General features: G+C 45.2%; 1 protein-coding gene across 3 annotated transcripts in view; it reads right to left on the bottom strand.

Moving 5' to 3' along the window:
- LOC111847555 (calsyntenin-2-like) overlaps positions 1 to 14,245 on the bottom strand; it is a 102,363-nt gene that overhangs the window by 45,896 nt on the left and 42,222 nt on the right. For all 3 annotated transcript variants that reach the window (XM_023818831.2, XM_023818832.2, XM_023818829.2), the window contains one exon: positions 8,160 to 8,282. In XM_023818831.2, coding sequence (XP_023674599.1) covers positions 8,160 to 8,282 — 123 coding nt within the window. The remainder of the gene's footprint in view (positions 1 to 8,159; positions 8,283 to 14,245) is intronic.

The raw sequence follows: 14,245 nt of genomic DNA, 5'->3' as shown, positions 1-14,245 counted from the left end.
CTACCAGGCTCTGCGGAGCAATAAATAGCGAAATCACGTCGAACACAGATTTAAAGGACAATAACTCTATTTCATGTTGCTGTGGACACTCACGACACGGACCAGGCAATATGCAAATGGGTGTATAATTCAGTGCCATTGTGGACTGTCAGGTGGATACTGATGAGTGAGAGAGATGAAAAACCAGCCTGGATTCAGCTGGCAAACACACATGTTCCATTAGGCAGCTCTGCACACTGTAGTGCTGGTCAGCATGTGATCCTCTCAGGCCTGCCGATACACTGTGATTCCTAAACACAAAGGGGGCATTTCCACACCATGTCAATACTGACACCTCCCAATTAAAACAAGCCTTCTGTCCAGTGGTGGACTTTAGAGGTGGGGGGGGAGGGAACAACCCTGGCCCCCTGTTGATCTCCACTTTGTTTTTTTAAATTAAACACATAGATCAAATATTCACCCCAAACCATTTCTATACAATTTTGGTTTAAATATTATTATCTATCATAATATAACATATCTTAAAGTTGGCCGATCGTTCTGCCAGTGCGATTCCCCTCATCCAGCATTCCCTCCCCCACCCTGATCGGTAAGTGTTACTGCTGGCAGCCTGCGCTTTGATTAGCATATTATTGATGTTCCATCATTTTTAATTCCCTCTTGTTTCTCTTTTGGATCCAAAAATAGCTTGAATGGCCCACTTAGGGGCCCCCTAACCATACAGTACCAGCCTGGGCCCCCCAGAGAAGTTAGTGCACCCCTGCTTCTGTCTGGGCATGTCAGCCTTGCAAGCTAACTGCTCCAAACTGCAGAGGGCAGGCATGCTAATGCTCCACAAGGCTAAAGGCCCACTGTTAGCATAAGATAAGCCTAATAAGGGAATACATTAAAGCAGTACTATTTACACTGGTGCTTGCATGACTGCAGAGTGTTTAGGACCTGGACTGCAGACAAAGGCCACAAATGGGGAATGTGCAAAAAAGGATTAGTGCAAAGAGTCTTCCTGTTTTTGGCAACTTGCCTGTAAAAATCCAGCGGCACACATCTCGTCTGGCTGTTCAGTTTAGCGAAATGGCTCTCCTTTCAGCTAGTGCATCACCATGAGATTGAGGGATAGCGGCGGAGCCCGCGTCTGTAATAAAAGCATGCAAATAAGCACGCGGCTTTGTGCTGGCAGAAGCTGAAAGGGATCCAATCAATAGGCCGCAAATCCCACAACAAAACGGGCGATTAGGAAGCAGGCCGCAGGGTTGCACAGGTGGGCCCACGCAAAAGGCTATTGATCTGTCTCTCCTCACCCACGTGGCAGCAGCCACGGGCCTCTGACACCCTGGCTTTCCCCACCCACCCGCTAACACCAGCGCGGTGTTTTTAAAACAGCAAGAATTAGCGCTTCGCGTCCCGCTGCAAGGAAACCCGCTGTCAATCGATGCGAGCTGCCTGTCAAGCATTATGACAAGTCAACAGGGCTGGACTGTGGGCTGGAACGACTGGCAAATGTTACTGTACTCTGCATGTGTTGTGGGACTGCATGAGCCCATATTTAATTAATATCCAATCCAGTCCTGAAAGTCAAGAGACCTTTACTGACATACCACCCATATACAAGTATACAATGGCACAAGATAATGGTGTCCAGGATCACGGTGCTGTCCCCATACAGGAAGTGACCAAGAGAGGTTGGGGGTGGTGTGGGGCTCCACAAGATAAACCTCTGCACCTTTGATCATGAAGGTCACTGCTTCAAGCCCAGCCTTGGCAGAACAGTCACATGTCCATGGATCCTTGACAGCTTAAGCCCCAGTTCCATGGGTGCTGTAGGAGGCCTGTGCTCCCTCTCACCTGCATGTGTGTCTCATGGGGAGCAAGATGGGGTAGGTGAGTATCATCATCATCATTATTAAAACATGCAAAAACACAGAGCAGTGCAGGAGAAGGGGGGGGGGGTAGATTCAAGACCGTAAATACCGAGTGCCTGATGTATGCAAACAATGGTAATAAATGCTAAAGAGGTAACAATTAGGAAGACTCATTATCTCTGAAGCATCTAATATAGATTCACCAATTATGGGTGAACAAGTGTTAAGCCATTTCTGCGACTGGAACAGGTGCAAGTGGGTATCCCGTTAGCGATGCCTGATCAGCATGGGCAAGGTACATCACCCTAGCTTCTGATCCTGGGTCAGTTTGAAGAGTGCATATTCATTTACAATGTGAAGCGTGTATTATTAATGCATGCTACATATGCCCAGCTTCCCAGGTTTAATGATATTCCCCTTAAACCCCTTCACTGCAAATACAAACTGCAAAAAAAAAAAAACATCTTACATCTCTTCACTTATTAAAATTGCCCCACAAGGCCTTACTATCTTATAAGTCGAGTTGGAGAATTATTTTAAAGAGGCACAGAGACATGGATCTTCACGGCATCTGCAAGACTGTTTCCCGTTGAAGCGCTGAAATTTAATCATGCCAAATCTGGCCAGACATGCAGTGAAAGCACTGTATTTAAGTTATTAGAAATAATGCCCATCCATCCATATTCCAACTGCAGTACAGGGCTGGGGTGGGGTGGGGGTGCTTGAGCCTCATTGAAATTGTTCATTTGCAATCGTGTGGAGAACAAATGCTCAGAGATTGGGATGAAAATTGAAACCAAAGGTCCCCAACAGCTCTTCTCACACCATATATACTAAAGGAGGAGTACAGATTCCTTCCTCGACCTTGTTGAAGCGTGATTTCTTACAGAGATGGACAAGCAGAACAACAGTACTGTAGCACTCTGAGTGGAAAAATCCATGGGGACGAGTGAATCCTGATTTCCCACGATGAAAAAAAGAAACGGCACCATGTCACCTACAGGCTAAGGATGGTCTTTGCATGACCTGCTCTCACGCAAACCCACTACAAAACTTAGGTTTCATTGCACCCTCAAGAAACCCCACAAGCAAGCCGAATCCTCAAAGCGAGGCTCTGCCTCAAAAAAAAGAAAGAAAACGCACCGGTGGGACGTGAACTTCAGAGTGAGTTTACACCTGGTTGGCTTGTTCATTTGAAGGCACTGAGATGGCTCACCATGCGTAAGCCAAATGGGAAAGTGAAACACGTCTCCAGCCTTCAAACATCAGGCTGCTCTAAGCCACCGTCACAATGTATATTCAAGAGGACCCCCTGGGTAGCATCCACTGGGAGACGTTACACTGCACGGGGGGGGATTCGCAGTGTGCCACTAACAGCTGAACAGCATGGGAGTGGCGGGACATGCAAGGAGACTGCCGATGAGATGCAGGCTGGCCTTAGACCGCCCGCCTGAAACTCACAGTCGGTGGCTTCCCTGCCAGTCCCCAAGCTTCTAATCTGCCCATCTGGCTCTTCTGCCTGTCCTGACCCTCTTTTTTGGACGGAAGGTGGCTGACTTCCTAAGCGAGAGCACGAAAAGGAGAAGCCTCCCCCAACAACTAAACACACACTTCAATCCACTGGAGACAGTCACGTGGGCCCCCCCTCCAAAGCCGAACAGGGATTTTATTGCATTTGCAGTTATTCAAATGGCAATTTCCTAATACAGCTCTCCTGGGTTCACCAGATGATACACCCACAACCTAGATGCATAAATTACATCGACGCTATAATAAGAAGCCATTATGAGCAACTGAAAACAGAGGAAATTAAGCCCTCTCAGTGTTTTACGTGGAGTACACTAGCATGTCAACAATTTAAGCCCCCAATAGCGGCAGCTGTCGTCAGATGCGGGTGAGAGACGTGAGCCCAGGCAAGCCGCCAGCAACTAACAGCATCTGCTGATCCAGGTATTGGAGACATTAGTTACATTGAGTAAACAGCACTCAATCAGTGGGTCTGTGAATATGCAGGCCTTTTATGAAGCACCTCGGGGAAGGGGACGTCCGTTTGGCTGGCCGGCAAGCAGGAAAGCGGAGAAGCTTGTTAAAATGGAGAGGGTCAGGGTCAATTTTCATGTTTTTATGGCTCATCCATACACAAGATTTATTTTATTTAGATAGATAGACAGATAGACAGATAGATTGATTGATTGATTAATTGATTGATTGATTGATTGATTAAACCCCCTCAGGTACATTCCACTGGTATCAGGGACATTTGCGTATAAAAGTCAAAGACATGCATACATACATATATACTGCATTGATAAAAATTATTATTATCAAACAATTACCATGCCCACAATAAATGGACGATTTATTTATCAGAATCGTCTTGTTTCCAATCATCAAATATGATCATCATTTACCTAAGAAGTATGATGAGAAAGGACACTGAAAAATAATAACTGAGCTAGCAGCCAGCCTTCTCACTGGGCCTGGCGTCATGGCTGCTTATTTCCACTGGCTACACCAAGCAGGGGACAAGCCAGCGAGGCAAAAGGCAAGAAGTGAGGAACACTGATCTTAGTCTGTTATTGCAGCCAGATGGACTCATATTGTATGTCAAACCTTTGGGCCCAGGTGCTGCTCTCTGAATGACATAACCAGTAACGGCTCAAATGCGTGTGAGGCAGGTTAATGTGAGATAGCCGTTTGTCTGCCACCACGGCTCCTTCTCCATCGTCCAGCTACAGAATGTGTGATTCACAAGTGTTGAGGCATCTCCAGTTCAGGTTCCAGTTTTGTTGGGTTTTGTACAGAGAGACAAATAAATCACCCACTTTGGCCCAACTTCTTCATACCGGTTAAAATTAGAGTAGTGGCACCTCATTAGCTGTGCTAAGGGATATTTGAAGTAATTCTTCATCACACATACAGGCAAATGCTGGTCTCTGTCACTAGATGTTCCCTTGTGTTTTCTGTCTTATACAACTTTTAGCTTTGCACGTTAATGTTATCTTTGTGAGGAACGTACCATTGCATCCTGTACTCCATATTAAGTCCCATACATGTTATCATTGTGAGGAACGTACCATTGCATCCTGTATTCCATATTAAGTCCCATACATGTTATCATTGTGAGGAACGTACCATTGCATCCTGTACTCCATATTAAGTCCCATACATGTTATCATTGTGAGGAACGTACCATTGCATCCTCTACTCAATATTAAGTCCCAGAGTTGACAACGGGGGAAACGGAGCTTAGCAATAACAGCTGGGCAGCATAAATCATGCTGACGGGGAGGCAGGAAGTGGAGGATGCTGCGTCAGCTGCGATCTACGTGAGGAATGATAAAAGTAAACCAGTTTTGCGGAGGCTCGAGACAGAGATATTCGTGCCAAGACTTTATTGAGAGATCCCCTCACGAGCTAATGAGATTGCTCGCCTGTTAGCCCCGAGGGACGATTCCCTTTCTGTAAATAACCACTGCCCTCCTTAAGATCCCTGCGTCAGCATAACTCATCCATCTGAGATTTATCACCGCGGCCGTGCCGAACGACAAAGCGTGCAGAGGGATGAAGGCGGCCCCACCTCTCAGTCCTGTAGTAATCAGAGTGATTTTAAGAGGTCTGGCTCCTCCATTCCCAAAAGCAGCAAAAGTGAGACTGATAGCACAGGATGCTGGTTATAAGTCAGGGCCACCGGGGATTAACTTGGAATGAGGAAACCTGAGTGGAAGAAGGACGACAATATCTATTTTCTGTGCACATTTCTTTGTGTTTGTAGCATTTAGCCTTTCATTTAAAAGTCGTGAGAAAACTCACTAGTAACAATATGCATCCATAGGGACCCTCGTCAGAAAGCAATGTAATAATGACCAATTATTTGAGCTGGACACATCGATTTAGTGCTTCTGTGGCCTTATTATCACTTAGGGGTACATTTCCCAAAAGCTCATGTTGGCAACGTACATAGTTGGAACCATTGTATCAACTATGTAAGTTGCTAACGTAGTTAGCAGCTATGGTTTCGGGAAATGTACCTCAGAAGTACCAGTGAAAGGGTGAAGGCAAATCGCAGAGGAGTTCGTTGGGCCACAGGTTTAGCTCGTTAGTTCTCCTGCTGTGGAATAAAGACGAACACAGCTGACAGCTGGTGAGCTAAAACTGTAGGAAGCCCATATCTCTGACCTGCTCTGTTAACAGTAGCATAGCAGTGTTTGTTTCGCCTTCTACACTTGTGCTGCTGATCTGGCAAGATGGGAAATCCAGCAAGGCGGCGGACAGGCCAAGTTTCTCTGACTTGTAGAGCAAAAGTTCTTGGCCTTTAAGTACCACTGTGCAACCTCCCTGGACATGCTTTTCAGTAAGAGACAGAACCACGAGACTCCAGCACTATTCTCCTACTTCCTCTCTGCAGTATAGCTTGCTGTGAGAAGTTCCGTCCTATTAATATCTCACAACCTGGGGCACTTGAATAAATTGACCAAGACGTTGATGTAACCACCAACCCACAACACTCTGCTGTGTTGGCCTGATAGCAAGCTAACGCCTCATGCTACACAGCAGCTGTAATAAGCTAACCTCTGAAATGTGCTGAGTTGCAATTACACAAGAAATGTTCAAATATGATTTTAAAACAGCCAAATGCATGCAGCTAAAGTTTAATAACTGCGCAGCTGAATAGCAATCAGCTAGATATCGCTGTCCTCAGACTCAGCTTGGCTACATTCAAACTAGAGCCAAATCTGTTAAATCTAATTAATGCGATGAAGTTAGTTTTTCAGATACATATTGTGGGCATTTCCTGCTACGCTGTCTGTGGTTGGAATACTGTTGTCATTGTTAGAGGTTTAAATGTGAGGAATTTGTGTAGGTGTTTTCCCACAGTGTGCTTACATTAACCATTAGCAGAAGATTTCTTTCTGCATCTACGATACCTTATGACGGACTTGTGCTAAGCTGCATCAGTTTCCACAATCCTAATTGGACAAGCAATAACTGAAAGTTGTACTTATTTTTGCATATTCTGAATCTATGATGTCCTACTGTATAATGCACAAAAATGATGTAACTTTTTGCACTGGTATTTTGTATTTGAAAATGTGCATTGGCTCAAATTTATTTTCATGCAATTCTGTCATTCCCGACTATAGGCAAGCAGCTTTCCCTGAGTGATGCAGACTCCCCATCCTGATGCGAGAGCCTGAAGAGCCCCGATCGGACTCAGCATGGTGGGGCACCGTGTCACTGTGCTGTGGTGGATCTTTGGCCCTTTCCTGATATCTGGCATCAGTGCTGTTTCAAAATATAAAAGTTTAAATATGTAAGAGGTCATTAGCTGTGAAAAGCTACAATAATAATCTGATTCTGGAAAAGAAAGAAAGAAAGAAAAAAAAATACGGATGGCCGCCTATCGTAAGCTGTCAAGGAGGAAATTAATTTCAGCTCCTTCCGTTCAATGGAGTGTAAGACGTAACCTGCGGCTAAGCTTCCCCGTCTGCCTGACTGGCTGATTGAGTAAGAAATCACTCCTTCTAATTACAGAGAACATTATCTTATACTAAGTTTATCAGTCCAAGGTTCTGAATCCATTATTACAACACGCATTAGTACATAAGCGGGGTAGCAGTCTGACATGAATTTGCACACCGAGAAATAGTGTTTGTTACCAAGGCTCCTTTAAGGGCTGATGGGATACGTCAGCTGGGCAATTGAAAAGATGTTGCTATTGCTACTGTAGCCAGTTCCCGTTGACCTTGGAGTGTGTCAATACCACTCTGTCTTTAGTAGAATGGAAGCCACACACACCTATTGTCAAATAAAGGAATGTATCACACATATGGCGTATCTTGTCATTCCTGGCAGAGTCTCACTGTGTCCGAATCATTAAACAGAGTTGTGCACGGCTCTTGTGGGCCTGTTTGTGTCACTGGTGTCCTGCACTGATGCCCCCCACAGCAGCTGGCACTGGGTCTTCCAGGAACCTCAAGCCTCATGCCCATGCACTCTCTGGCTGTGCTTTAGATCAACCACCACCCCCACCACATTGGGGGGAGGGGCCAGACAACAACCATGCATTCCACCTAATTATTGGGGCTACATAATATAGGATCAAGCCAGATAGCAGGGTCATCAGGTGTGCGGTCACAAGGTTGGGCTTTAATCCTCACATCGGCAATCATCGGAATCCATCCAACCAATCAGTATCAACCCACTCCATCACCCTATAGAACCCCCCAATGGCATATCACGAGATTAATAGTCGGGGCACAGACTCATCGCTGCCCCCCCCCCCGCCGCCGTACTCACCTGCGAAGGACTCAGGTGCATCCTTGTCCAAAGCCACAAGCGGCGGGTCCAGGAGGACGGTGTCTAGATTCTCCACTATGACCCCGTGGTACGACGTCTCAATCCATGGTTTGTGCTTGTTCACTGCGGACACAAGGGGGGGTGGAGCAGTGTGAAAGCCAAATTCTGTGAAACTATTTTTTGAACGTTGATTCAATTTTTACATTATGTCATTTTTGTTATCAGTACCTGTTGCATATTGCTTTAAATTTTAGATGTTTCGTAAGGATAAGTCAGTATGCTGTTTGTATTCCTTTATTGTAGGATCTCTACTATCCATGAGTAAATATTAGAAGAACAAAAAATAATGACGCGACTGGTTAGAAGCTTTAGACACCTGCACGTTTTAGAAGTATACAGATTTTTGACTGTATTTTGTAGCCTTTTCGCCTGATTCTGTTTACTTGATGATATCAAGGAGAATAAACAATGTCAGTGTTTCACAGGATCTGGTCTTGTGAATAGCCTGCATTTTAATTGAGGTGGGTGATAAAAATTAGCACTGGATACAGATATGAATCAAAAGCTACCCTTTACTGCGCCATGCGAGAGAAGCAGCTCCATTGTAACCAAACTCAGAACTGGAATTTTCTCACTATAGGCAGCATTAAGGGCTGAGAATCTCAATGGAAGTTTGTTACTCTGGGCAATTAGGAAATAAAAGTAAAAAATAAGCATGACAAAATAGGGGTGAATTAGTGTCTTTTTTTCAGCCATGATCTGACGGCACAGTCAAGCAAGAAAACATACTGAATTATTTCCATAGCGGAGCCACACTCTAAAAGGAAAGGGCCAGACTGAGACAAGTAACAATGAAATTAAAATATAAAAAACATTATTTAATAATTCTGGTCTCTGTGCACCAAACCAGCTGCCCCCATGGCCTTGTGCATATACTATAGTGGTGATACATGAAACTGGGAGGATGCCTGGAATGCACCACCGCGAGTCGCACGGGGGCCTTGGATGGTAGGTGGCAGGAACACACCTTCCCTATAATGTATTCCCGTCAAGGAAAACTGCTGAGATGGCAGCGGGCAGTCAATTAAATAAAACACTGGTTCATTATTCCCAGCAAATGACAGAGCCATCATGCAGTTTACCACATTGTCACCTGAACAATTACCCTGGCACTGCACAATTACTGCTTCCCTACAGGTAGTCACATCTGCAATGGATTAATACTGCCCCTCTGGGAGCAGACTAATGATATGCTCAGAAACCAATTCTGCAATCTTCATTCAGAACATAAATAATGAAATTCCTAAATCAACATTTGATGGAGATTGTCTTCTCCAGAGGTGTCCCCCAGGCCGCTGCATTCTTAATGAACTCTGACACTAAGGAGCCAGTGTCACGTTCTGTGCTACGTCCGGTCAGGAAGACTGCCATGTGACTGCCGGGCCTCCTGCATTACTGCTTCCAGGTCAGAGGTCAAACACCCCAGGAAGTGATTACTGCGTGAGTGAAATAGAAATTGATCAAAAGTGCATCGATTAGGGGCAGTCTAATGTAAAAGCAGATACATAACAATAGATGTGGTGAAGGTTCGACCTTGGGGGGTAACAGAGAAAAACTCCAGTTTCTGCTAATCCACATCACCGCAAATGCCAGCTATCGGAAAAATATATACTTGCCATCCCGCGCACAGACAGGGAAAGCCCTGGCATTTGCGATGCAGGGACAGCTGTATAAATCTTTTCCATTTGCAATCTCCATCTGCTGTGCCTTCCGCCGGTAAGCTAATGATTGGACAGATCCTTGTTTTTGCAGGATAACTCCCACCCCCCACCTCCCCAATTAGCTAATAGGCTGCCTCAGGGACCACCACAGTCTGTGTGTGCGATACGCAGTGAGACATCCACAGCTCAAAGAGATAAGCAGCGACATCGTCTGCCTGAGCCGTCGCCGTGTGAGACGAGAGGTGGCTCTCTGCCATGAGATGCTGATCTTAAAATCCTCTAAGAGCTCATATGTTTCAATACGCTCGGCTATGTAGACTATTCTAGATGCTATTATGAACAAGGGTGCCATAACTATGGAAACATAAAGGCTGAAACAGCGTTCTCATTTCCTCAGCACAGGATACCCGGAGACCTCGGATTCTTCAAAAGAAAGGTTTGTTTGTCCCTGTTTGTTTGTTTCTGTCTATGTCCTGGAATGTTAAGGATTAGATTGTTCACAGTCAAAAGTTCATTCCTCCTTCACAAGCCACTTGTCAGGAAAACTCAAATCTTACTCCCCAGAAGCTAAACACTGAATCTACTAACTCTATATGTGAATAACAACCCTATGGGTTACATATTTCTCTCTGAAAAAAAGGTTATTTTCAATAATGTAGACAGGCTACTCCATCTGAATATTTATTCAGAAATCCAATGCTAACTGTAACATTTATTAGGCCAATTCCTATTTTAAAACACGCATACACCCTCTAACCAATGAATAGTTCATATTTTCAAATCTCTCATCTGAATACCTGAAGTGAAAAACCAGGCATTCCCGGAGAATTTTAAAGCAGGTTGTTTGGAATTGTGCAATTAATCTTTTTATTTATGTTATCTTATGCTGTGCTTTTTGACTTGGCACAAAAATATAGAAAAGTAATTACAAAAACAACACCCCAACACAAAGAGACACTTCCCAGTCTGACTTTGCTACAGTATGTGCAGCTGGGTCAGCCCCCCCTGCAAGATTCCACTGCAGGATCCAGACACAAGTGATAAATAAATGACTTGGCAGAGCCAGTGAATCACACTCTGTTCTTCTCGCCGGTAACGGCATACACCCCCCAGTGCCTGAGATGGGGACCGAGAGCTGATTGGCTGGTGATTAGAGCCCAGCCTGGACACACTGCCTGGTAGCACGAGGAGGAGAACGAGAGACGTGAGCTTAGCGAGAAGTGAACAAAGAGCAGGAGGAGCGGCGGCAGGAGCAGAAGGAAGGAGAAGGAGCGCGACGAGGTAGGATGGAGCAGTGAAAAGGCACACAGGAGCGCAAATGTGCCAACGCCACAGAGGAGAACGTGGGAGCAGATGGGAGTCTATCACAGTGGGAAGGAGGTCACCGCTGGCCACACACAGACACACAGTCACACACAGCCATATGCTGCAGAAATATCAGCGCAAATGTCACAAGCGCGACGCAAATGCTACAATAAACAGTAGGGTCTATGAACGTTTAGCATCTAGCCATTAAAACCCTAATGGCTGAAGAGAGAATATCACATCCCCAGTCAAATTAACTTATCCATCCATCCATCTTACAACCGCTTATCCTGGACGGGGTTGTGGGATGGTTCATGAATAAATTTGCGGAAAAAAAAAAACAATTGTTAGTGTAGGAGCAGTCCATCAAGAATTGATTCTTGTCCAACAAAGCCTTGGTGCTTGCATTCGGTAGCATATAGCTCCATTGCACTGGAGTGGAGTGTAATTTCAACTAGGATTGCTTAAAGCTATGCTGGAAAATGGAACTTTAAATAGGCACTATTAAAAAACATCTGGCGTATGGCAACACTTTAACATTTCAAAAGGCAACTCGCAAGGAGTGGACTGCAAACTGTGTATGCAATAAGTTACTTGTCATTAAAAAACAACCAATATTAGCTACTGCTACTAAATGTTTGGTATTCCTCAATTTCTATTGCTAAAACAAGATTTTTGACTGTGATGAAAGATTTACCCTAGTCCAAACATGATATTCAGTTTTTTCAGTAATTAAAAATATTCAACAATTAGGGTCAAGACGATGTGAAAAAATGGGTTGCTAAAGATCAATATGAAATCTCTGTAGTGCCACCTTCACCTAAACAGCTTCAATCAGAACAGGGGCCAGTAGGCAACATTCAAACACACCCAAGCCACTCATCCAGCTCTTCTCAATGGTAAGAAGCAACAACTTTAATCTAATTTTTTTCCAGGTCGCTGAACTCCTCGCCTTGTCCTAAGGGGTTAGCGCAACGATGCTGCGGAGGAACTATAGACAATGAAGATGAAAGATGACCGGTGAATTGAAGGCTCACCCTTCCCCAGAACTGGCAGAGTGCCAGCAGAACTGCTCCCGCCAGCCCAGTCCCAGCATTTGTCAACATGTCCTTAGGTTACGTACTGTACACTCCTCCACTAGGGGTATAGCTCGACCCCCTGAGGGTGCTGACCATGCTGTGGTAGAGAGCTTCGTGTACAGACCTCCGGATTATGTCGTCAGTAGCTCTGGGCCCCAGATAGGGCCTCCCTTGACTGATATGTCTGTGGTGAGTCCAAACAATTTCCAGTCCAATGTGGCCTCCCCATAAAGGCACAATAACACTCAGCGTACCCAGACTGCATGTCATCGCTGGAGTCAGGCCTGGGGGTTTGAGCCCAGTGGTCAAGCCCCCAGTGTAATCTGAGTGGGCTCAGCCTGAAATGGTGTCATGGAGCCATCGTGTGTGTGAGGATGGGGGGAGTCCAGTGTAATGGCAGCCAAGCAGTAGGCATGGGCTGGGTAAATATAGTCAGACCAAAACAACCCGTCACTTGATTGAACTAATAGCAAAGTAATACAGCACAGAGCAGCTAAAGCTCTTTGAATGGAGGGATGAAACAAAAAGTTCAGCTCTACCATACATAAGTGTCTCTCAAGCCGGTCCTTGGGAACCACCAGACAGTCCACGTTTGTACTCACACCCAGCTCCCTGCAAAAATGTGATCTGTCTGATAGGAAGCTGGGAGGAAAAACCTGGACTGTCGGGGGTCCCTGAGAACCAGGCTGAGAGACAGTCTCCTAGGCTAATGAGTTCTTCTGTCTGTCTCATTGAAGAAATAGAAGACAAGCAGCCAATCCACGTCTCAGCCAACCTGTCTGTTGACCTTCCTTCATCCTGAAATCCACGTCTGTCATGTTTCTCCCCATCGCCTTATGGCAGAGAGATCTTGGCAGGATGACAGCACCATCCACAAGGTGCAGAACCAAGCTGCTGCAGTCACGTCCCTCTGCTGTTCACACTTGAAAGTTGGCCTGTCGCTCTGGTCGTGCTCAGACTAAAGCGATCGAAAGTATACAGTGTTTAAGGCGGTGACCAAAATTGCACACATATCGAGAGCCAAAATTTTAATTCAGAATGTGAACAATTATAAGCCAATTTTGCATATTTCCATGCTTATTTTAAATTGCTGTAATGTGAATATAAATGTGTCATTCTCCCCTGATTTGCAACTCGGGTTAATTGTTGCTGCTTGCTTATTTACCCAACAACCGTTAAATAGACAAGATGCCCAGTGTTCCAGAACAATCCATTTCAAGCTTGATTATTTACACATCACATGTCTTCATGCAGGAGTGTTGCATGTATGCTCCAGCTGTTGAGTTTTATAGCATTTTTCGCTCAACATGACAAGACACCAACAGGTTATGAAATACCATTCGTATGACAAAATGCACTTATCTGATATACAAACTGTCAGCTTGAATCAGAGATGTTCTCAAACTCTGCATTGTGTGGACTGAATGTGTTAAATGTCATTAATTGAACATCACTAGTCACTGATATATGAGACATTCCAGCCATAAACTATTCAGGGGTGGGGAACCTGATCCATGGAGGGCTGGTGTGGGTGTGGGTTTTTGGGATGACCTCTCAATCAGCCAATAATAAAGCAACGGCTCTCAACGCAATTTGCTATCGAAACCAAAAGCTCTATGGATGGTTTATACAATGTGCTGTAAGATAGACAGGAGAATCTGAAGGACAATCACTTGAATACATTCCCTGTTGCAGGATGAACTCTGCTACCCCATTTTACATTCAAATGAGAGCATCTTTGGGTCTGGACCCCGTGTCTGACACCTGCTCCCTTAACCCCTTGAGATTTCACCCTGGCACGTTCCATTCCAGCCGGTGCACCTCTTTCTCAAATGCCACTGGGTGGAATAAAAGCCGCCCGTGCAAGGCGACGCTTTCCTTCAGCATAAGGAAATGTCAAGCACCGTGGAAGGGGACGCAGACTTCCGTGGGCACGACCCGAGCACTCCACAAGGATCCGGGGCCAAATGCATATCCGCCC

The sequence above is a fragment of the Paramormyrops kingsleyae genome, chromosome 21 (genome assembly GCF_048594095.1).
Source record: "Paramormyrops kingsleyae isolate MSU_618 chromosome 21, PKINGS_0.4, whole genome shotgun sequence".
Classification (NCBI taxonomy): Eukaryota; Metazoa; Chordata; class Actinopteri; order Osteoglossiformes; family Mormyridae; genus Paramormyrops; species Paramormyrops kingsleyae.
The sequence above is the reverse complement of the archived record's forward strand: the minus strand, read 5'-3'. Positions and strand labels throughout refer to the sequence as shown.